The 25,729-nt window shown below is 39.0% G+C and overlaps 1 protein-coding gene across 5 annotated transcripts in view; it reads left to right on the top strand.

Moving 5' to 3' along the window:
• LOC140200367 (C-terminal-binding protein 1-like) overlaps nucleotides 1-25,729 on the top strand; it is a 159,824-nt gene that overhangs the window by 84,116 nt on the left and 49,979 nt on the right. For all 5 annotated transcript variants that reach the window (XM_072263595.1, XM_072263592.1, XM_072263591.1 and 2 more), the window contains one exon: nucleotides 22,287-22,441. In XM_072263595.1, coding sequence (XP_072119696.1) covers nucleotides 22,316-22,441 — 126 coding nt within the window. In that variant the 5' untranslated portion in view covers nucleotides 22,287-22,315. The remainder of the gene's footprint in view (nucleotides 1-22,286; nucleotides 22,442-25,729) is intronic.

Raw genomic sequence — 25,729 nt, 5'->3', positions numbered from 1 at the left:
CTTAATTAAGAAATTAGATTCGATTATGAGGACACTCAGTCCTCGTTTTTTGTCATTTAGAAATGCATGCATGCATTAAGAAGTGATACAGTGTTCCTCTGGAGTGATTTCACAAAAAAAAAACAGGACAAACCAAAGGCTAACACTGACAAGACCACATAATTATAACATATAGTTACAGCAGTGCAAAACAATACCATAATTTGATAAAGAACAGGCCATGGGAACGGTTAAAAAAAAGTCTCAAAGTTTCGATCGACTCCCGATAGTCCCCGATAGCAGGCAGCAGAAGGGAGAAACTCTCTCTGCCATAAACCTCCAGGCACTGACAACTGTTGATGCATTGGAAGCACCTGACCACAACCGACACTGAGTCCGTCCGAAAACTTCGAGCCTTCAACACCAAGCACCATCTCTGCCGAGTGCTTCGACTCCGTCCCAGCCGCCAAGCAACAAGCAAAGCCGAGGACTCGGGGCCTTCCCCTCCGGAGATTCTGGATCACACAGTAACAGCGGCAGCGAAAAAGGCATTTCAGAAGTTTCTCCAGATGTTCCTCCGTTCTCTCATGTCTGTCTCCATCAAATCAGGATTGTGCACGGCACCCTACTTGACAGATTACAGACATCATTCACTGGAGTGGCCGCACAAGCTGCGTCGCGTCGCCATCTTCTCCTCCTCCTTGCCCAGATTCCTAATTTCAGGAAAAATGAATATGGTGTTTTTGGTCTGATTGAATGAAAATTTGTATATCAGATGCTTACTTTTATTACAATTTTATTAAGGATGTTGAGAAGTAATTTTATGGAATGTACTTTGTCAAAAATTAAACGTAGATGACAATTTAGTGGTGGGAACGATGGGATATTAATCAAAGTCAGATCATCACCTGGGCTGAAAAATGTATTGTAACAAAAATAGATTTTTTTCGTACAGGTGATCTTATCAGAAAACTTTGAAAGTTTTGACTGCTACCTTTACCAACACCATCGTCCTAGAGCCCCAGTTAACCGTACTCTAATCACTCCTAATCAATAACTTGTGCTGTATTGATAATTACGAAAGTAAAATGAGGAGGGACTTTTCAGTAGCTTTGTAGCTGTGTGATTCATTTCACAACTTCAGTAGGTTAAGTGATTTGAGCCTTGGATAGTAGCTGTTAAACTATTCTCCTGTAAGTTTCAAGTACCTGCCATGAGAATAGAACTATAGAGGTACTGTGGAGAGTATCCTGACTGCTGCATCACAGCCTGGTATGGAAAAGCATACAAAAAATTAAGGATACAGACCAGTCCATCACAGGAAAAGCCCTCCCCACCTTTCCGCATATCTACAAGGAGCTCTATCACAGGAAAGCAGCATCCATCAAGGGCTCTCACCATCCTCATTTCTCACTGCTGCTATCAGGAAGATGGTATTGGAGCCTTGGATCCCACAGCATCAGGTTCATGAAGTTATCCAGAGTGGATAACTTCACTCACGTCAGCACTGAACTGATTCCACAACCTATGGACTCATTTCCAAGAACTCTAAAATTCATGTTCTCAATATTATTTATTAATGAATCTGTGGTGATATACACTATATGTATTTTGATAATAAATTTATTTTGAACTAGAGTTCCTTTGAGAAGTGCATTATTGGACAGCACAACAGGAAATTCCCATATTAGCATCTGCATTGGGAAGACATTAGAAATGTCCAATGTGTGTAGACCAAGACTTCTGTGGTTTCTTATCCAATGGCTGCAGTTGGGTTGCTTGACCCTTAATGTCTTGCATATAGTGCTGTCCAGAACTGAGTAAATTTGATGTCAAAGCTGTTACTCCAGCAGAAGCTGGTGTGTTAGGTGGAGGAAGGAGAACATTAAAGGAAGGCTATTAACATGAAACTTTGGGAGCAGAAATCTTATTTCTTTCTTCAGGTTCCTTTCCTCCATCATTCTTGCACCAGTGATGATGAGCTGTTTGTCCATTGGCTGGCGACACTCTTCTTGCTACACATAGATGTGCACGTGCTCTCTTACAAAGTGTTGCTAGAATCAGTGGAAGCTATGTAACCTGGACTACTTGTGGTCTTACTGAATTGGTCAACTTCAAAGAAACTCTAGGTAGAATCATTGTTTCGTGACAGGATAGCTACAGAGCATAATATACTACAGCTTCAATGAATAGACCACTTAAATAAGGGCATTCATTTTGTATGTTACCTAAAATTGATAACCTTCAAACGAAGGAAGAAGAGTAAATCCCTAATTAATGAAGTGTGCTACTGGTTGAAATTTTCCGGTAATGGTTGTCTTAAGGTTTTAGTCACCTTATGTGGGTTCTTCCTAGTTGGCGCCTGAGGATCCTGGAATGTGAGAAAGGAAGGCTATTGCATTTTTTACAGTGCAGCATGTAACAATTCCAAGCCCCTCTGAAGAAAGCTAATAATGAACTCCCAAGTTTTATTCTGGTTGCAGAAAATCCTGATAGTGCAATTTTTTTAGTTTTGCACTGTTGAAATTAAGCACAGACTTTGGATTTGTTATGATCCACTATTAAACTGTTTCCCTCATAACTCAGTTAAACTTAGAAGTTTTAGTTCATTCAAATCTTTGGTACCATAGAATAATGGGAAACTGAAAGGAGCCAGTTATTTCTAAAAGAGCTGTCCAGTTAGCTCCAGTCTTTTTCCTATAACCTGTATGCATTTTGAAAGTTGTTATTCGATCCCCTTTTAGAACAGGGTATATTTTAAAATAATCCTTCCTCTAGGCTGCTGCTGAAGCTAGTTCAGGTGTTCCTGCTGTTGCTTCCACTATGTGTTAGACTGAATCGCCACTGGATTCTTTTGTATCTGGCTCAAAGTTGTGAAGAGATGATTTATATTCTCAACAGGTGAGTAAGAATATTTTAGGCCACAGCTCCAAAGTAGAAAAACATTTCAAGGTACTTCAGACATTCTTAAACAAAACTTCTATGTACGAGAGAATGTGAGGCTTTGAAGAGGTAGTTTTTAAAGAACATCGTAAAAGAGGTAAGTAGATTTTTGGGAAGAATGGTGGAGCACAGCTGTCAATCATGAAACAGATGTGTTGGGATGATCAAAAAGAGAGACTTTTAATATCAGAGTTTTAGGGCCAGGAAGCACCGGAGAAGGATAACAAAGATGGATTAAAAAAAAAATTCAAAGTAAGAATTTTAAACCTGAGGTGCACCTTAAAGCAGGTATCGATAAGTTTATAAGCGTGGGAGTAATCGGTGAATGGGGCAGTGTGAGTAGGATGTGGGCATTTAAGGCGATCTCTACCATAAATGACCAATGTGGGATGTTGGCCACAAATATATTTTCATCAGCAAATGAGCAAAAACAGACTGTCAGAGAAAATCTGCAGATGCTGGAAATTCAAGCAACACACACAAGATGCTGGAGGAACTCAGCAGGCCGGGCAGCACTATAGAAAAGAGTAAACAGGTGATGTTTTGGGCCAAGACTTTTTTGTCCTTCAGTCCTGATGAAGGGTCACAGCCCAAAATGTGGACTGTACTCTTTTCCATAGATGCTGCCTGGCCTCCTGAATTCCTCCAGCACCTTGCAGGTGTTGCTTAGAGTGTCAGATTAAATGGAAATTTGAGGTTGATTTTAATGACAGTATGAATTTAGTAAATGTCAATACAAAGATTGCAAATTGTCTGGGCCCCCGTTTTGTTTCGATGCCATTGTGAAGGTTCATGTTTATGGTCAAATTATGGAGCTTTAAGTGATTCTAAAGAAATAGCTTTAGGAGTCCAGTTTCTGCTCATCAAATTTTTCAAGGTGATAAAGGCCTTGATGAGCGGAGATTTTGCGATCTGGAAATTGATAAGATGCATGTGGAAAGTGGCATTACTTTTCAAAGGTATTGCAAGATACAGCATGTAAATTAGCAGTGAAAGGTGGACTAAGGTAGATATTTGTAGGGCACAAGGAGTAAGAGTCGGGCAAGAAACCATTGTAGGTGTCACATTAATTGCAACTGGAGAGTTAACAAGACTAAAGTAAATGGGACTGGGGGGGGCTCCCCTCCCCCCTTCTCTCTCTCCCAGGCTTCCCATCCCATGATCCTCTCCCTTCTCCAGTCAGGTATCCCTTTTGCCAATCAATTTTCCAACTCTTAGATCCACCCCTTCCCTGTAAAACAATTTCTTGTATTTAAAGGAGCCACCTGCATTTGGTTGCTTTAATGGTCGCTCTTTTATGATGCAAGAATAGCAAGCAAGTTTCATCCTTCCACTCTTTATTATGCCTTTTTAATTTGAGACCATTCATCAGCATTTTACTGGGGCTGGGGTGTTTCTAACTGATTGAAGCTATTCCTGAAGATGTTGAGGGACTACACCCTTGTGTTCCCTTGCCTCAAATGAGCATCCACTTATGCATTCATTGAATAATTTAGGATCAGCTGTGGGGGGCAACAGACTGGAATTTGAGGTTTGTGTTGCATGTGGAAAGCTTGGGTATAAAAAAGGCTGAAATATAACAGTGATTCACATAATATCTTTATGGTTGAAAGTCTGGTTTGTCATTCTCAGTGTCTTTAAACACTATCATTAGGCACCGTTCTGTTGTAATATTCATATAAAAAAAAATTCAGCTTTGCTGATGTTAGCCCTTTTGATAGTGAAAGGACCTAATCATTTGAAAGAATTGAGGCATGACCATGTCTCCCACAAATGATAAAACTGAGTTTGAAGTAAACAAAATTTACAAATTTTTCCCGCAAACACGAGGAAACCTGCAGATGCTGGAATTTCAAGCAACACACAGAAAAAATGCTAGTGAACACATCAGGCCAGGCAGCATTTTTTGTGTATTACAAATTTTTATTTTCTGCTATGGTATTGTCCTATTCAAGTTAAGGGATTCATGTTGGAAAATAATTTTTAAGATTCAGAATTTGCAAAGTTAATTCATAAATTCAATATAGTACATCCTGTCACTTCCTCGTTCTAGCAAATAGAATTTGAAACCAAGTATTAATGAGACCATAGTTACATTCTTTGGATGGAAAAAAAACTGTACAAGTGCAAAAATTTTGCTTTTGGCTGTTGTTAGTTTGACCTTGCTGAGTGAGGCAGACTGTCAGTGTTATATTTAGACTGCTTATTTATGATAGCGGATACCTGGCAAGGAATTTAAAGCTCATATTGAATATTTCACTGGCGTTCACAAATGCCTTGAGCTCTGCTCTTGTAACATAACATCACAATTATTTGAATCTTGTTTGTTCTACCATATTTATTCCTCTCCAAGTCACAGCCAAATAAATCACCCTCCACATCACAATATCTCATGCACTTTGCTGTGAAAAGCACAATTTCCTACATGGAAATTCCTGTCTTTCTCACTTATTCTCCATAATTCCTCTTCAGTCTCCAGCTTTAGTTGTCAAGTCCCTTTCATAATTGAAGCTTTGTAGTTTTAGGCATTGATGTATGATTAAGCAAATTAGTTATTTTGGCATAGAAAGGAGGGACATAAGGTACTGGAAAAGCTAAATCTTTTCTGTAGAATAATTTGAAAAAAACTTTTGTTAATCTTGTGATTTCTGTTTCTTTCAATATGAACTTTGTCTTTTTTTGGAAAGCCAAGGTAGGAGTTGACTTTCTTTTTGGGTGTTGAACTGAACAAGAAAATTTCACAGAAGATGAGCAATGCAAATACTGGACCCTAGAGCAACAAATTGTTAGAGAAACTCAGTGGGTCAGGCAACATCTGGAGGAAAATGGATGGTCCAAATTTCAGGTCAAAACTTTTCACATGAGCCTTCTGTTCCTAAATAGAATGCTTAAGTCTGTTGCACAGTTTAATAAATTTAGAACTGATCTGATCATGGCCTTAATTTTGTGTTTCTGTAGACCTGTGTCTGAGCAGTATTTTTCTGACACCTTTCTTGGGATATCTTTAGATCCTTATGAAATATCTGCTTTTAAAATGTTTAAAGATGCTGCTTCCAATACTCTTTTGAGGAAGAGAGTTTCAAAGATTTATAATCCTCAAGAAGGTTTCTTGCCATTGTTTCTTAAATGGTTGACCCAACGCCTCCCCCTTTTCTTAAAATCTGCGATTCCTGGTTCTGGATTCCTCCCATAAGAGGATTCCACCTTGTCAATCTTGTCTTTCATTCAGGTCTCCACCTGCTCTTCTAAACACCTTTTTTAGCTGTCAATCCAGGTTGAAATATCTATTGATAGATTATTATTCTGCAAATCCAGTTCTAGTGATTTAGGACTGCGTTCTTCTTTAAAAGTTCATCCATTTGATTACCTGTCAGCTGTATAGATCAGACAATGACTAGATACTTTTTCAGCTGCAATACTCTGGAATTCCCTTAAGATTCAAAGTCTCTCTCCATCTAAGCCCTTGCTTGGTTTAAGCTTTTAGTCACTTGACATGAAGTGTATCTGCATGGAACTCCAACTTGCACACTCCAGTGACCTGTTAACATTTGTATGTGATACTGCAGGTGCGGGTGATTCCATTTTTCTCCCCCAGTGATTTGTATCATTGTAATGAATTAGGGGAGGAGATTCAGAAATTTGTAAATTAATTATTTAATTCCAGTCTATTCGTTACACTGTCAGAAGTGGTTCTAAGACAGGGGTCGGCAACCTTTTTGCCTCTGTGGGCTGGATCGCATATTAGTGAACGGACAGTGGGCCGGATAAATGCCATAAAAACTTGAAATATGGAAATTATCCATTTAAATACATCTAGTTACGTTTTACCTCAAATTAATGAATAACACATGCTAGAAAATCATTTGTGCTTAACCAAGGATGCCAATTAGTAATCAAAGAACTCAGTTTAGTCACAATTTATTTCCATCAAGGCATCTTTTGAATCTATTAAAAGAACACAAAGAATCTTTAAACATAAAATGTATGAACATGATGCATTGAATGGTGGTAAATTAAGTATAATAAAATCAATGTGAGACTTGATGCTGTTTGTTGCTTGAAAGCTTCTCAATATTGGGTGTCAGACTTGTTGATGCCAAGGGCAAGACATCATTCAGATGGACATCAGTCGATCTTGTTCTCAAATGGTTCTTGGTGTGCTTCATTTTTGAAAATAATTGCTCACACAGATAAGTGCTGCCAAACAATGATGCCATCTTTTGTGCATGGTCCACTAAGTTAGGATACTTTCCACTTGGATGAGTATATTTTCTGTAGAAGTCAAGCACTGACACATCTTCAGAATGAAATTTCTATCTCAATATGTCATCACACTGCATCTGAATCAATTCCATTTGAAAAATTTCTGATGCAGTGTCCACTTCAACATCAAATGGAGTAGCAAACAGCTTGAACTCATTTGCATGCAAGCGAAAATCAGCAAAACGAGGTGAAAACTCTTTTCTCAATTCTTGGACCATATTCACAAAAATGCCTGGATCTTGTGCTTTACTTTTTTGAAAAGTGGGAAAATCTGTATAACACACATCTAAGTTGCTGGTGAACGCGGCAGGCCAGGCAGCATCTCTAGGAAGAGGTACAGTCGACGTTTCAGGCCTAGACCCTCCGTCCTGATGAAGAGTCTCAACCTGAAACGTCGACTGTACCTCTTCCTAGAGATGCTGCCTGGCCTGCTGCGTTCACCAGCAACCTTGATGTGTGTTGCTTGAATTTCCAGCATCTGCAGAATTCCTCTTGTTTGCGGTTTTAAAATCTGTATAATTTCCTTTTTGAAGCTGGTACTCCCACAATTGCAGCTTTCTTTCAAAGGCCACAATAATGACCATACATCTCATGTATCAGCTGATTTTTTTCCCTGAAGTTGTAAATTCAAGTTATTTAAATGAGATGTAATGTCCACAAGAAATGCCAAGGTGGCAAGCCAATCAGGATTACGAAAATGTGAAGCATCCTCATTTTTGCTTTCAAGGAATATTGCCACCTCTTCATGCAATACAAATACTCTTTCCAGCATTGACCCTCGGCTAAGCCAGCGTACATTGCAGAAATAAGCCAGGCTTCGACTCATTAAGTTTAATTTCTGACATCATTTTCAACAAAGCTTCAAAAATGTCTGCTGTAGTAACCGTGTCCTTCATAAGAATTAATTGAATAAACTCTTCAAAAATTTGAAAAGTTGAGGTTATTCCTCGCACAAACACTGCAAGTTGAGCAGTGTCTCTCAAGTCTGTGCTCTCATCAAGCGCAATTGAAAAAAAGTGCAATTCGTTGCAGGCATCCCTGAAACAACTTTTAACATCTGACGTTTCTTTAACTTGCTGTGTGATCGTTCTTGCTGACAGGCTGATAGATGAAAATAAGGATTTCTTTTCAGGACAAACAATATCCACCACTGCCAGTAAATATTCTTTGATGAACTCTCCATTTGTAAAAGGCTTCATCTTTTCTGCAATACGTTTTGAGACTTTGTAGCTGGCACGGTTATTTCCTTCATTTTCACTGCTTTTCTTGGCAAAAAATGTTTATTTTCCAAAACTTGCCTTCATTTGCTCAACTTCATCTTTCCTTGCTTGCCCAGTAAACTTGTTAAAATTTCCACTATGGCGGGTCTCGTAATGTCGCCTGATATTTTCCTTCTTCACAGCAACATTTTCTAGGCAAGTGAGAGAAACTGGTTTCCCAGCTTGCTCGATGAAGAAGTAATCTAGTGTCCAAGTGTCTTGGAAATTTTGGCACTCTGTGTCTACCTTCCTGACTTTTGCATTCATTGCCATTGGAGTTTTTTTCTTTGATTTCTTTTTTTCAAAAAGCGAGTTATTCAACAAGTATCGTAGCACATGTAAATACCTGGATACTAAGTGTGGATTTCTTGTTAAAACACAGTGATGCTGTTTCTGTTTACAAATGTGAACGATCCCATCTGAAAACCTGTGCGTGCACGGGGAGTATCTAATACATATTAATAAGGTAGTCTGCCTTCCCATCATTCGTATATTGTATAACAGTGTTTGGTTTGGAACAAAACGGAACCTGGGGCCAGTGTAACAAGATGCCATGCATGTCCATCAGTGTGGTCGCGTGGAACACTCAGAATAAGGAAAAATCGCTCACGGGCCAGATAAGCATAGTATCCCAATATTTGCTCGTGAGCTAGAGGTTGCCTACCCCTGGTCTAAACATTGTCAAATACCAAAGTATTCAGCGCATTTGCTGGCCGTAATTGGATTGCATGTGGAGTCCAACACAACCAAGACTCCCAACGATTATATCTGGATCAGCAGTATTATATCAGTAAAAATATTTTTTGACAACCTCTGTGACCAGCATTGAGGAGATCACTAAAAGGCAATGCCTCAAAAAGTTGGAATCCATCAATAAGGACTATCATCACCCAGGTCATGCTTTCTTTCAATGTTGCCATCAAGGAGGAGATACGGGAGCCTGAAGACACACACTCAACATTTCAGGAACAGCTTCTTCCCCTCTGCCATCAGAACAAAACGGAAACTGGGGCCAGTGTAACAAAGCACCATATATGTCCACCGGATATCAGGATAAGGAAAAATCGTTCGCGGGCCGGTTAAGCATAGTATCCTAATATTTGCTCTTGGGCCGGTCAAAATACCCTCGCGGGCCGTAGGTTGCCTACCCCTGTTCTAGGATATGTAAATTACTTTTAAGGGCTAATTCTCAAAGTTCTGAAGCATTTCTTGATATCAGCTTGGTATTTTCTATTTTTGGAAAATTAAGTAATATTCTGACCTATTGAAGGATTGTTTAAAAAATTCAATTAATTGTGAGCATGTACGATTGCAAAAAAGGTTTGTGAACCCTTTGCAAATACCTGGTTTTCTGCATTAAATAACTCATAAGATGTGGCCAGATCTTTATCTAAGTCACAATAATAGACAAACACAATCTGCCTAAACTAATGACACACAAACAATTGTACTTTTCATGTCTTTATTGAATACGTTTCTACCAAAAAGTTCAGCTTTTGTCACACGTATCCCCAGAACATTGTCCCAGAGTGCTGTGCAACATCCAGGTGGTCTTTTGCAAACTTGAGACATGCAGCAACTTTTTTTTTGGACAGCAGTGGTTTCCTCTGTGGTGTCCTTTCATGAACACCATTTTTGTTTAGTGTTTTTCTTTTAGTCGACACATGAACAGAGACTTTAGCAAGTTCTAGAGATTTCTGCAGGTCATTTGCTGTTACCCTTGGGTTCTTTTTCACCTCCTTCAGCATTGCACATTGTGATCTTGGTGTGATTTTTGCAGATTGCCCACTCCAAGGGAGAGTAGCAACAGTACTGAGTTTCCTCCATTTGTAGACAATTTCACTTACTGTCGATTGGTGAACACTCAGGTCTTTAGAAGTGCTTTTTTAGCCTTTTCCACCTTCAAGCATCTTTACAATTCTTTGAAATTCCTCTGAAAGTTATTTTGACCGAGGCATGGTGCACATAAATAGATCTTTCTTGAGAAGAGCAGACTCTGTCAGTAACCTGACTTTTTCTTTTTTTTATATAGGGCAGGGCACCTCTATAACCCACATCCCCAATCGCATTGATCTGTTCTGATGAAGGATCTCTGCCTGAAACGTCGACTGTTTACTTTTTTCCATAGATGCTGCCTGGCCTGCTGAGTTCCTCCAGCACTTCGTGTGTTTCATTGATTGGAACACCTGACTCTAAATAGCTTTTGTAGAAGGCATTACCCCAGAGGCTGTCATAGTTTTTTGAACTTGGACTGTAGTTGTTTAAATGGTGTACTTAGTACTGACGAGAAGAAATACAATTGTTAGTGTGCTATTAGTTTAGGCAGAATATGTTCATTATTGTGACATAGACAAAGATCAGACAATTTTGAGTAATTAATGCAGTAAACCAGGTAATTCCAAAGAGTTCACAAAAGTTTTTCTCACAACTATAGCTTTCAAGAGCTGCATCTTAAACAATGAAAGATCAGCTACTTTGAAGAAAGGTTGATTGAACAACTTCATTACCAAACCCCACCCATGCATCAGCTCCATTCCTCACCATGATTATTACCACCTGAAATATGCCGATGTGCTTGCCTTTTCCAGTGTTGATTGAAGTTGTGGGGCATTGTGCATGGTCGATTATCACAGGGTTTGAGTACTGTCAGTGAAAATGGTGGATTGTTGTTGGGGTTAGTGGAGGAAGAATAAGGATCTGTGCTGCATTTTAGTCTGGAAAATTTATGTTTACTTAACAATGGAGAGGTCACTTTGAATGTTGAGTGAGTTCCTCCTTACATTTGTGGTTTCCTGTCTGCAGTGAGATTTCATTTTAACTCTTGGAGGCTAGAATCTCCAGTTTGCTGTGAAAATAACGACAGACCTGTGTCTGAGCAATATTTTCCTCTGGCATATTTCCCAGTTTGCTTAACCCAGTAGAAGTTTCTGGAATACTGAAGTTGCTAAAAAGGTAATTGATATGCTTAATATTCTGCTTGTTTGTTTATTGGATCTATTTTTACACTCGAGGCTCTGCATTCAAAGAGTCAGCCTTACTCTACTTTTTTTCCTGCTAGGGTTGCACTTGTGTTGCTGAATCTTTGTTACTTTAAAGTACAAATTTAAAGATTGTTGTGGATTTTCAGGAACATTTTTTATATGGATTCATTTGCTTCCTGATTCAACTCCTAAATGGCTCAGGGAAATCAAGCTTGAGGACAGAACCCAGTAATTTCAATATTTCTATCTTGTATCCTTTAATTATTTTAAGTTCTTCATTAGAACAACCTGTAATCTTACAAGATGAGACCATCCGTCAGATTTCTAAAAACTGCCCACATATTTTATTTTTAAGCCCAGCCATCATTCCGGTGAATATAAGCTGCACATCCTCTAGTTTTATGAGGCCATGTCCAAAACTGATTGTGCTGCTCCAGGTTTCACCCAAATGAGGTTTAATAACTGAAGCATCACTTTATCAAGTTTAGTAGTTCGTTCATGCATATACCTAAATCTCTTCCACACAACTTTGCACCATTGGATGAATTGAGATTGTACATGTGACAACCAATGTACAGTGATTAGCTTATCTTGCAAACTGTTCATACAGTTCAATTCATTACAGTGCATTGAGGTCATACAAGCTAAAACAATAACAATGTAGAATAAAGTGTAATGGCAACCAATAAGGTGCAAGTTCATTACTAAGCAGATTGTGATCCATTTTATCATACTAAGGAACCATTCAGTAGTTTTAAAACAGTGGCTAGAAGCTGTTTTGAGCCTAGTTGTACATGCTTTCTGGCTTTTGTGTCTTTTTAATGGGAGGGGTGAGAAGAGGATGTCCACGGTGGGTTGGTTCTTTGATTGTGTTGGCTGCTTTACCGAGATAGTGAGAAATGTAGACTGAGTTTATGGAGGAGAAAGTGGTTACTGTGATGTGCTGAGGTCTGTCCACAACTTCCTGCAGTTTTTTTGTGATCACATGTAGAGCAGTTGCCATATCAAGCCATTTTGTATCCAGGTAAGAAGCCATGACTCTCTGATACCCACAACATCATACCTGCCAATCTCCAGCTATGCTACAAGAACATCTACCTTATTTTGTATACTATATGCATTCAAATATAACACCTTCAGTCCTCTATTTGTCACCCTTTTTAATTTTGCCCCCAGTTATACTGCAGCCCATCCCACTGACTACTATTTTGCTCTATGATCTGCCTGTCTTTCTTGATAGTCTCATTATACACTACCTCTGCTTGTAAATCAACAACCCTATCCTCAGCCCTATCATTCTGGTTCCCAGCACCTGCCAAATCACTTGTTCTTTTGTTTAGATGACATTAAGGAAAAGAAGAAAAGATTGTTGCCAAGGCAATATGTTGTGGTTGACCTTGCACTTCCCCCCCCCCCCACCATTCCCCCATTGAGCTTTGTCCACATTGTCATCCTGTGTACCTTTGTGTGGGTGCCAAGGAATCAGATACAATGTACTTCTGAACTTGTCATCTGAGGTTGCTATTCAATAATAGAAGTGCCAATATGGCCCCTTTTTTAGAATTTTTTTTGCGGGACCACAAATAAGTAAATTTATTGAATCTAATAGCTTAAGCTAATTGCAAAATAGCTGAGAAAGAACAGTTTATAGAGTATCAGATATTTTGAAAGCATCACCAAACCACAGAAATCAATAGCAAAATTACCAAAGACTGGCAAGACATTTGTTTCCTGCTGCAGCTACCTGAACCTGGTCCTATAGACTCTGTAATAATATTGTCACATTTAATAGTTCTGAGAGTGAACCTATGTTTTGCAGTGGTATAAAAAATGAAAAGGTTTACTTATGCTGTGGGTATTGAGAGTGGTATCATCTAAATTTCTGTGAATAACAGCATCTTCTTCAGCACATCTCCTAGAATGTCCTAGCTAGCTGCATCATTCTGTTACGCAAACTGCAAGTTGTTGGACTGCTGGACCCTACAGAGTATAGTGAAAGCAGCTGAGAGGATCACCAGATTATCAATCCCTGACTCCCCCGCCCCCCCCCACCCATTTGTGACATCTACCAGGAACGTTACGTACAAAGGTCCTGTAGCATTGTGGAGGTCCCTCCCACCCATCCCGCTCCTACTGCCATCTGACCCACTCCTGTCAGGAAGAAGGTACAGGAGTATCAGAATTTAGGACTACCAGACTAGGTAACAGCTACTTCCCTCAGGTTGTGAAACTAATGAATACCCTTTGTCTTGAGTTTTGGGAAATGTATGATAATGTATTTGGATAAAAGAAACAATAGTGTGGACTATTAACTAGTTAGGGAGAAGATTCAAACATCAGAGGTGCAAAGGGACTTCGGAGTCCTTGTGCAAGGCTTCCAGAAGGTTAATTTACAGGTTGAGTCTGTGGTAAAGAAGACAAATGCAATATGAGCACTTAATTCAAGAGGAATAGAATATAAAAGCAAAGAGATAATGCTTGGGGCTTTATAAGACACTAGTCAGGCTGCACTTGGAGCATTGTCAATAGTTTTGGGCCCCATTTCTCAGAAAGGGTGTGTTGTCATTGGAGAGAGTCCAGAGGAGGTTCACAAGGATTTTTCCGGGGATGAAAGGGTTAACATATGAGGAGCATTTGGCAGCTTTGGGCCTGTACTCATTGGAATTTAGAAGAATGCAGGGGGATCTCATTGAAACCTACCGAATGTTGAAAGGACTAGATGGGGTGGATGTGGAGAGGATGCTTCTTATGTTGGGGGTATCCAGAACTAGAGGGCACAGCCCCTCAAAATTGAGAGGTGACCTTTTAGAGCAGAGGCAAGGCGTAATTTTTTTAGCTGGAGAGTAGTGAACCTATGGAATGCTCTGCTTCAGACTGCGGTGGAGGCCAAATTCGTGGGCATATTTAAGGCAGAAGTTGATAGTTTCCTGATTGGTCAGGGCATATGGCAAGAAGGCAGGCGTATGGGGTTGAGTGGGATCTGGGATCAGCTATGTTGGAACGGCGGAGCACCATTGATAGACTGAATGGCCTAATTCAGCTCCTGTGTCTTATGGTCATTAGGACAGCGAGCCTGTTTACTGTGTACCTGTGTTGCACACACATGCAATTCCATTTATTAATGTATTTGTGGTAATGTTCAATGTGATGTGTGTGATTTGTGGGTACAGCATGGTCAGAAGAACATTGTTTCTTTCGATTGAACAGTTGCCAAAAAAGGTTTGTGAACCCTTTTCAATTACCTAGTTTTCTGCATTAATTACTAATAAAATGTGGTCTGATATTCATCAGAATCACAATAATAGACAAACACAGTATGCCTAACTTAATAACACACAAGCAATTGTACTTTTCATGTCTTCATTGAATGCATTGTTTAATCACTAACAGTCCAGGCTGGAAAAAGTATTTAATAACAATACCCTTGTACTTAATAACAATACCCTTGTATTTAATAACAAGTTGAACCTCCTTTAGCAGCAATAACTTCCACCAAACATTTCTTGTAGCTGATGAACATACTTTCACAATAGCAAGGAGGAATTTTTGACCATTCCTCCATATAAAACTGTTAGTTTATCAATATTCCTGAGATACCTTGCATGAACAGCCACCTTCAGGTCATGCCACAGTATCTCAATTGGGTTAAGGTCTGGACTTTGACTTGGGCATTCCAAAACACACATTTTCTTCTTTCTAAACCACTCTGCTGTTGATTTACTTTTGTCTTTTGGATCAGTGTCTTGTTGCATCATCCAACTTCTATTACGTTTCAGGTGATGGACTGGTATCCTGACATTCACTTATAAAAAGTCTTGATACAATTTTGAATTCATTGTTCCCTCAACAATTGTAAGCTGTCCAGGTCCTGAGGCATCAAAGCAGCACCAAACCATGATGCTCCTTCCACCATGCTTCACAGTTGCCATGAGGTTTTGGTGTTGGTGTGCAGTACCCTTTCACCTCCAAACATAGTGGTGTGCTTTTTTTTTTTTTGGAGAGCAGTGGTTTCCTCCTTGGTGTTGTTCCATGAACACCATTCTTATTCAGTGTTTTTCTTGTAATGGACACATGAACAGAGAGTACAGCAAGTCCTAGAAATTTTTGCAGGTCTTTTGTTGTTACCCTTGGGTTATTTTTCACCTCCCTCAGCATTGCACATTGTGATCTTTGCAGGATGCCAACTCCTAGCTACAGTACTGAGTTTCCTCCATTTATAGACAATTTCTCTTACTGTGGACAGATGAACACTCAGATCTTTAGAAATGCTTTTGTAACCCCTTCCAGCTTCATACATCTCTGCAATTCTTCTTCTAAGTTCCTCTGAATATTGTTTAGATTGAGGCATGGTGCACATAAGCAGATCTTTCTAGAGAAGAGCAGGCTCTGTCAGTAACCTGACTCTGTGTGACTTTTATAGGGCAGGGCACCTCTACAACCCACAACTGGAATTTCAAAATATTGGAACACCTGACTCCAAATAGCTTTTGTAGAAGGCATTACCCCAGAGGTTCACATACTTTTTTTGAACCTAGACTGTGATTGTTTAAATGATGCTCTTCATTTTGTTTGTGTGTTGAGTTTAGGCAGATTGTGTTTTGGCTATTTTTCTGACTTGGATGAAGATCAGAATGCATTTTGAGTAATTAATGCAGAAAACCAAGTAATTGCAAAGAGCTCACAAACTTTTTCTTGCAACTGTATATATGCACAGTCCGATGAAAATAAAAACCATAAGACATTTGGCAGAATGGCCTAATTCTGTTCCTTCCAGTCTGCTCGGCCATTCCACCATTGCTGATTTATTATCCCTCCCAAATCAATTCTCCTGCCTTTTGCCCATAATCTTTGATGCTCTGGCTAATCAGGAACTCATCAGCATCTGCTTTAAATATACTCAGTGACCTGGTCTCCACATCCATCTGTGGCAATGAATTCTACTGATACACCAGCCTCTGGTTTGAAATTGCTTTCCTCGTTTGTTTTTGTTTTTATTTGATGCACACAGTTAACGGGTAGATTCACTTAACAGTAACTGGAGTGTATTCCATTTATTGATCTGCAAAACTTTAATAAAAAATCATTATTTCCATGTTTTTCAGTGTACTTGTCCTATTTAAACACTGCTTTCTTGATGACTAATGATGCTGATTTGTTGCGTTATATTTGCGAATCATGATGGTCCCTTTGTGGTGTGTCTTTGATACAGCAGATTTCACTCTAAGGTAGTCCTCTGTAATTTCTTTCTTCAGCCAACCATGAGCAACCAACAAGTTGCTTTTGGGGAGCCTATCACAGATTTCCCTTCATGATTTTCTCTGTTCCTGATAGCCATCCTCTCACCCTCACCGTATCCTTTATCTGCATTTCTGACTTAATTGTAACAAGAAAATCATTTATCTACATAAACTAAAGGTAGTGAAGTTATTATGCTGGAAGCCCTCAGCACTGTTTGTGGCAGAAGTCAAAGCAGAGCTTGAGAGCTCTGTGCGGTTCTACGTACTAAATTGTGGGATTAAAATGATTGCAGAGGAAATCTGAGAATGTTACCAGTGAATGAAAAAAATCAGGTGAGGAACGATTGGATAACCTAGAGTTGTGATCTTTGAAGCAGTAAAGGTGGAGGGAAGATGTAATTTAGGTAAAATCAAGCAAGTAGGAAAGAGCTGCTTCTCAGCAAAGGAGTCAAATACCAGGAATATACATTTAAAACAAATTGGTAAAAAGAATGGTGAGATTTAACAGGGAAAAAAACAAAAGCTGGAGCTTGCCTATGAAAGGGTGATAAAGGCTGAAACCCTCATCACATTAAATACAACTGAGATATGTTCTTGAAGGAACAGGGTTGCACACCTGGAGCTGGACAGATGAATTGGACTGAACGGTGATGTTCTGTCACATAAATTTCCTGTGTTTTTTACATGAATGTTGCTTGATTTACTGAGTATTTTAAATGTTGGATTTTATTCAGGAGCATAGAGAAAGGCAAGAAATGAGAACATTTGGGAATGGGTCTGGGGGTATATTAGCTGCCTGGCAGGGCAAATTAGTAGGTAGAAAATGGCAATGGACTCCAATTGAGACCAAGTTTTTGAGCTTAGTGCATTTGTTGTAAAACAAGAGTGAAAAACACGAGTAGAGCATTTTAAGAAAACAGCTTGCAATCTTAATTAGATTTGCAATTGAGATTTCAAATTCATATTAAGTATACATTGAAACGTAAAATGCGTCGTTTGTGTTGCTGACACAACCTGAGGATGTACTAGGGGCAGCCCACAAGTATCACCAGACATTCTAGCACCAACATATCACGCCCACATGTTCAGCAGAACTGCAGATCCAACAGCACTTTATATATAGTCCAGCCGGGTATAACAATGAATATCTAAACACTTCTATAGCCGTGCAAGTCTTTCTGCCTTGATATAGCAGCCGATGCATGAAAATGATAGTTTAGAAGATCACCCAAAGCATCCTTCAGGAGGATGGATCTGCAGAAAACATTTAGTCCAAATGCTGTACCTTACCAAGTACTGAAGACCCATGCTAATCAATGGGCTAGAACATTTACGGACATCTTCCACCTCTTGCTTCGGCATTCTGGGGTGCTCAGCTGGTTCACTCACTCATACTGGAGAACCTAGTAAATGCCTCTATGTCTATCATCCAGGAGCGCTTGCATCAACCGTGATGAAGTGCTTTGAGAGATTGGTTAAATCAACTCCGGCCTGACGAGTGACCTGGATCTGCTTCATTTTGCCTATCATCACAACAGCTCAACAGCAGATGCCATTTCATTGACTCTTCAATCAGTTCTGCAACATCTGGACAATGAAGATGCTTTTACTTTGTCATCATTATTCATGGAAAAGAAGCCATTTCTACTCGCTGGCTCTGATTCTAACCATTTGGTTCCTGGAATTTAGATATCAGAGTTAACAGAGCACCCATCATTTAAAGGTGTCATGTCTGTGATGTTGTTTAACTTTCTAGTATATTTTTAAAACTAAGTGCACTGAGTTGATAGTTATTTTCCTACAAATGCAAAGATAAATTTTTTTTTAGAACTCAAGACATGCGTCCTTAGGTGTGAGGTTGTGATTGATAATGTCTCAGGCTGATGATACTTACGGGCACACTCAAAGTTCAAAGTAAATTTATTATCAAAGTACATGTACGTCACCATATACAACCCTGAGATTCATTCTCTTGCAGGCATACACAATATGTTCATAATGGAATCAAAGAAGGACTGCACCAACTCGGGCAGTCAACCTGTGTGCAAAAGACAGTAAAGTGTACAAATAGAAAAAGAAGTAATAATAAATAAGTAAATAAATAAATAAGCAAGCAGTAAAATGGAGAACGTGAGATGGAGTCCTTGAAAGTGAGTCCACAGGTTGTCGGAACATTTCAATGATGGGGCAAGTGAAGTTATCCACTTTGGTTCAAGGGCATGTTGGTTGAGTGGTAATAACTGTTCCTGAACCAAGTAATGATAGTCCTGAGGCTCCTGTACATTCTTCAGCAAGAAGAGAGTATGACCTGGGTGGTGGGTGGCCTCTGCTGGATGCTGTTTTCCTGTGACACTTCGTGATGATGTGCTCATTGGTGGGGAGGGCTTTACCGGCGATGGATTGTGCCATATCCATTCCTTTTGTAGGAGTTTCCATTCAAGGTAATTTGTGTTTTCATACCAGGCTGTGATGCAGCCAGCTGATATACTGTCTACTACACATCTATAGAAGTTTGTCAAAGTGGTATCATGCTGAATCTTTGAAAACCCTTAAGGAAATGGAGGTGCTGCCATGTTTTCTTCATAATAGCACTTGCATGCTGGGCCAAGAGCAGGTCCTTCAAAATGATAACACAGAGGAATTTGAAGTTAGAGACCCTCTCCATCTCTGATCCTTCAAAGAGCACTGCCTCCATGGACCTCTGACTTCAGGAGGAGGAAACCAATGAGCGGCTCTTTGGTCTTCTAGGCTATCAGTAAGAAGTTGTTGGTATTGCGTCACTCAGCCAGACTTTCAAACTCTCTCCTTTATGCCAGTGGTCCCTAACCACTGGGCCGCAAAGCATATGCTACTGGGCTGGGAGGAAACGATATGAGTCAGCTGCACCTTACCTCATTCCCTGTCACACACTGTTAAACTTGAACATAAGGTTGCCAACTGTCCCGTATTAGCCGGGACATCCTGTATATTGGGCTAAATTGGTTTGTCCCATATGGGACCGCCCTTGTCCCTATTTCCCCAGCTGAGGTAGAGCGTTCCTGTGAAACCTTTCATGCCAAAATGGCGTGAAGAGAAAAAGCAATTACCATTAATTTATATGGGAAAAAATTCTGAGTGTTCTCAGACAAAAAATTACCTAACAAATCATACAAATAACACATAAAACCAAAAATAAATAACACTAACATATAGTAAAAGCAGGAATGATATGATAAATACACAGCCTATATAAAGTAGAAATAATGTATGTGCAGTGTAGTTGGGAAGATGAAGGCAAAACCGATTTGTGGAAAAAAAAAATAGGCATATACATGCATGTGCACATCACGCATGTGCACACAGGTGCCCACGCAAGGCGTCATGGTAGTCCTTTTGGGGTAAAGTGTCCCGAGATTTGACTGCTACTTTTGTCCCTTATTTGGGAGTGAGAAAGTTGGCAACCCTAACTGTAAAAGACATGTTCAGGTGAGTTTAATCCTACTTGAACACCCACCCCAGTCGGCTGGTCCGCAAGAATATTGTCAGCATTAAACCAGTCTGCGGTGCGAAAAAGGTTGGGGGCCTCTGCTTTATGCTGATTTGTCACTACCTTTTGATTTGGCTTACAGCAGTGGTATCATCAGTAAATGCGAATATGGCCTTGGAGCTGTGCTTAGCCACACAATCATAAATATAAAACGAGTAGAACGGGGGCTAAGTACACAATCTTGTGGTGCACCTGTTCTGATGAGGATAGTGGAGGAGATGTTGCCAATCTGAACTGACTGGGGTCTGCAAGTGAGGAAATGAAGGATCCAATTGCACAAGGGGGTATTGAGGCCTAGGTTTTGGAGCTTATTGATTAGTTTTGAGGGGATAATGGTATTCACTGCTGAGCTGTAGTTGGTGAAGAGCATCATAATGTATGCATCTTTGCTCTCCAGATATTCCATGGTTGAGTGAAGAGCCAATGAGATAGCATCTGCTGTGGACCTGTTGTGTCAGTTGGCAAATTATAGTAGATCCAAGTTGCTTCTCAGGCAGGAGTTGACATGTTTCATTACCCATTTCTCAAAACACTTCAGTACTGGGTGTAAGTGCTACTGGACATTGGTCATTCAGGCAGGTTACAACACTGAGCTAAATAATTGATTGTACATTGTTAAATATTTATTTATATAGAGATATATATAAATAAATAAAATCTACTGGGGTTGGATCAGAAGTTTAATGTGTCAGGAGTCTGGTATAAAGTATTTGATCTGTTGATTATTTTTAAATATCTGGTAATGGTCTTTGGCTCTTTGTGCAATACTGGGAATCTCCTCAGTACATTTGGCTTTTGTGTAGCCTCCCAATTAATTGGCTTCTTCATGGAACAACTAATGGGTGAAGAAATATGTGGTTTGTTAGGAAAATTTTGCTTTCACTTTCCTAGTTGAATTTGTTCACTCTGTCAAAGCATTGATGCAAAATATCGAGTTGGATTTAACAGATAATTGGGTAGTGGATGCTTTTGGGAATCCTTTTTAATTCTTTGCAAAATTAAAGATATTGACGTACCAGCAGGAGGATTTGTGAGTGTTCTGAGATAGGAACACTTGTTGAGACACACATTCTTTGCATCAGAGTAGGTAAATAACAAGTCAATTGCATCCAGTTTTAGAGGCATTTTTTTCAGGGAGGCCAGTGCAGCGTCCTTAGTGGGAACTAATTAATTCCATTGACTGCAAAATGCCAGATTATGTTCTGTCTTTACCAGTGGATCTAAAGGGGAAAATGTCCATTCTGAAAACAGAAGCAGGTACTAAACACTAATGTTACAAGGAAAATATGCATTTATAATAAGGGAAAACATGTATTTATATCCATGGCTGCTTCCAACCTTAGAATCTCCCAAAATTGTTTGCAGCCAATTTAGTTTTGTATAACGTTTCTGATAAAAGTACAGTTGCCAATTTTTGCATAGCAAGGTTGTATGACCAGGAATAAGGTAACCAAATTATCTGTTTTACTGTTGCGGGTTGAGATATAAACTGGCTTGATCATTAGGGAGAATAGTTCTTCTCTCCAAATGCCCTCTACAAGAGAAGAAGAATCTCATCCAAACCGTGGAATGTCCAGCAGCAATCTTCCTGAGGTAATCCCATAAGATTTTGGAGTTCTGAGTTGACTAACTTGCCCAATGTGGGAACCAGAGGCTTTCCTGCAGATTGAGCAGAAGATAGCTAAATTGGTGCATGGTTGGGTAATTTGAGCTGATGTGCTCCTTCTGTTGCTTGTTTGGGGCTTCTGTGTATGCCTAATTCATGGTCTCAGTTCTCAATACCTTCCCAAAACCTCTTCCTCCATTTTTGGATGGTCATTGTCCAGAGATTCCAATTAGTCAGAGGGGATGTTGCACTCCAGGGAGTTTTTGATTCTTGAATGTAGGGCAGGATGATTTATCAAATGATCTGGATTGTGATTTGATCTCTCATCTATGACTGAAGCTAGGAATGGTATTACTCTGTCATAGTGGCAATTTGAATAGCCATTTCAGAAGTGAAAGAACCATTGAATGGGTGCAGAGCTTCTTCTGGTCTGTTAGTCATCTATTCTTATGATTTGCTATTTTCATTGTCTGTGTTTCACTTTATTTCCAGGCATTCGTCCTCCCATTTTAAATGGCCCAATGCACCCACGCCCATTAGTGGCACTTTTGGATGGCCGGGATTGCACTGTAGAGATGCCAGTCCTGAAAGATGTTGCGACAGTGGCCTTCTGTGATGCACAGTCTACTCAGGAGATACATGAGAAGGTAGGAATGTTCTGATAATCATTAGATACCTGACTTCCTGTTCATTTACTCCTTAATTGCCTAGGTTGGAGAATAAAATGCTTGTCTAATTAAAGACACAAGCGCTGAGAATGTTTACAAAATGAAACAAAGATACAGATGTTCTTTGGTTAATTGGGGATCATATTCCATAAAGAAGTATTGATGAATTCCATAGGGAGTCCCGGTGAATAGGTATTTACATGTTTTATGTATATTTCTCTTGAGGGAGTTTATCTAGAATGATCTTTTTAAAATGTGGCGGTATATTAATTGACATACAGCTGAGTATTTCTATGCTAGTACTTTTGGGAGATGTGGTGCTACTTCTTTTGAACAACCATCTGAAATGTTGCTTTTTAGTAGTCTTAAAGACAAGGTTCCTTGTTGGCTGATAGATTGTTATGAAAGAATAAAATGTAATTGCATTCTCAGTTGTGTTTGGGTGGTTCCCAACAGAATTGGAAGGAACAGGAATTTAGTGGCCTCTGCTGCTAGCCACAATTTACTGCATAGATATTGTAAGAGACCAATACTGATTGTAATCTTTCCTTTCCCTACATAATCCTCTTTATTCTTTGTCAGAGGGTGCTCGTTGGTAAAGTCAATGAATGAGCACTTCGTGAAAGATTGTTTATTAGTGGTTTTCTTTCTGTGGTACTTTATAGGTAAATACAAGACTCATATCAGCTGTCATAATGACAGAGGCCGGAGAGCCATGCTGGCAGCCGATGGGGTAACATCTTTTTGAACTTGCTCCTACCTTATCTATCTCTTTGTTTCCTACCAGTTTTTTTTGAAATCTTATTATAAATCTCAATATTGCTTTATTATGTCTATGAGAAAGACTAAAGCCTCTGCAAAAGAAAAAGATGATTCTCCAACCACTTTGGAATCAATTGGAGATTTCCTTAAAAAGCAAAGAACAGAACTCTGAGGAATTTCAACATCTTAACGTCAAGTTGGACACCATTCAACAATCTCTAATCGAACATGAAAAGCAAATTAAGGAGAATAAAGAAACTTTATCGATACTGGAAGTGGACTTAGAAGACATGAGTAAGCTCTGCAAAAAATTATCATTATCTAATGAAAAATTGACAAAGAAGATTACCAACCTGGAAAGCAGAAACAGAAGGAACAACCTATGTATTCTGGGTCTTGAAGAATTAATTCAAGGTGCCCACCCCACGGAGTTCTTTGCAAGCTTTCTGCAGCAGCTGTTCCCTGATTTATTGCCGTCTGTGCCTAAATTGGACCACACCCACTCGGCCCCTAAACCAAAGTCTGGAGTGCAACCTAGGTCGGTTATTTTATGTTTTCATGAATTTCATACTAAGGAGCTTTTAATCCGTCATACCTGTCGAGTAGGCGTGATCGATTAATAAGGAAGATGATCAGATTTGTGGAAGATTATACACCGGAGGTTATGGCTGAATGTGCTAAGTATAAAGAGGTCATGTCGCTGCTTTATAACAAAGGGTTTAAGCCCTCCCTTCACTTCCCCACACGTCTTAGAATCGTTCGGCAAAATGGTGTGCAGAAATGGCTGGGATCGGTTGAACACGCACAGAAGTTTTGAAAACAGAAGATTAATTGCGTTATGTCTCTTACAAGAGCAATTATCCTTTTAATGTTGGATAGAATAAGGTTTTAATAAACTTACATTTTGACCATTTATATATCTTGTTTTTTGATATTTTCTTGATATTTTTTACTACTTTATTTTTTTGAGGTTTTTCTATATTTTTTTTGAAATGGTTAAAATGAATCCTCTTATGTTTTGGATTTTTGATCTAATTTTTTTTTTGTCTGTTTTATCTTGGGTAGGAACATAATAACCTTGAATGATTGGAGTTTTGCCAGCAAGATTTCTGTGGGAGGGTTGTCTTTAGGGTTTAGCATGCCGACTGTCCTTTGGCCAGCTTTTTGGCTTTGGGAGGGGGAGGGGGTGGGGTCTCTTTCTTTCTTTTTTTCTCTGGAAGCTGGGTTGGGCTACCATCCAAATTTTCTGTTTGAGTACCTTATTTTATGGTTCATTCTCTGGTTCAAATAATTTATGTCAGATGTTTTAACTCTTCTGTTGATTAGCATTTAAAATGGATCGAAATATTTACTTAATTTTAATGTGAAAGGGTTAAATCATCCTGTGAAACGGAATAAGATTTTTGCTTATGTTAAAAAGTTAAGGGCCCCCATTATTTTTCTACAAGAAACGCATGTATGTAGATGACCCAGTATTTTTTGAGCGTTTCCTTTCATTCCTGCCAGATTTGAATCTTTATTCTTTAGTGATGGAAGGAGATTTTAATTGTTGTCTAGACCCAGTATTAGATCATTCTTCTCTTAAATCAGCCACATTAATAAATCAGCTTTATTTATTCAATCCTTTCTAACAAAATGTGATACTGTTGATGCCTGGCATTTTTTTTCATTCAGCAGAAAGGGAATATTCATCCTTCTCTCATGTCCATTATTCCTATACCAGGAATGATTATTTTTTTTATTGATAGTCAAATGATTCCATTAGTTTGATCCATTGAATATAAAGAAATAGCTGTATCCGACCATTCTCCTATATTTTTATCTTTAAATCTTGATAGTTTCATTCATATGAACAGATCTTGGCGTTTTAATTTAACTTTGTTATCTGATAAGGACTTCCTAAAATTTCTGGAGAATCAAATTACTCTTTTTTTTGAAGAAAATGCGTTAGAAGAGACTTCTAGTCTTATCATTTGGGACGCTTTTAAGGCATGTATTGGAGGACAAATTATCGCCTATACTGCATATATTAAGAAAAAAGCTAATAAAGAGAGAACTGATTTAGTTAATCAATTAAAACAATTAGACCAGAAATATGCTTTGGCTCCAGACCCTGAACTATACAAAAGACATATTGAAATTAAAACTAAATACGACCTTATAATGTATCCAATTGAAAGTCAACTTTTAAAAGATAGAAGCCATATACATGGAGAAAAAACTGGTGAACTATTGGCTAGTCAATTGAAGACCTTTATAGCTAAACAACAAATTAAAGAAATTTGCAAAACCAATGGTGATACGACAACTGACCATTTTGAAATAAATGACACTTTTAGAGAATTTTATTCTAAACTGTATAGTTCTGATTTTGTTAAAGATAATACTGCAATGAACAATTTTTTAGACCAATTAAATATTCCTGGACTTTTGGTTACTAATCGAAAGCAGTTGGATCAACTTATTTCTCAGGAGGAAATCACTGAGGCTGTACATTCATTGCAT

This window comes from Mobula birostris, chromosome 7, assembly GCF_030028105.1.
Source record: "Mobula birostris isolate sMobBir1 chromosome 7, sMobBir1.hap1, whole genome shotgun sequence".
Taxonomy (NCBI): Eukaryota; Metazoa; Chordata; class Chondrichthyes; order Myliobatiformes; family Myliobatidae; genus Mobula; species Mobula birostris.
The sequence above is the reverse complement of the archived record's forward strand: the minus strand, read 5'-3'. Positions and strand labels throughout refer to the sequence as shown.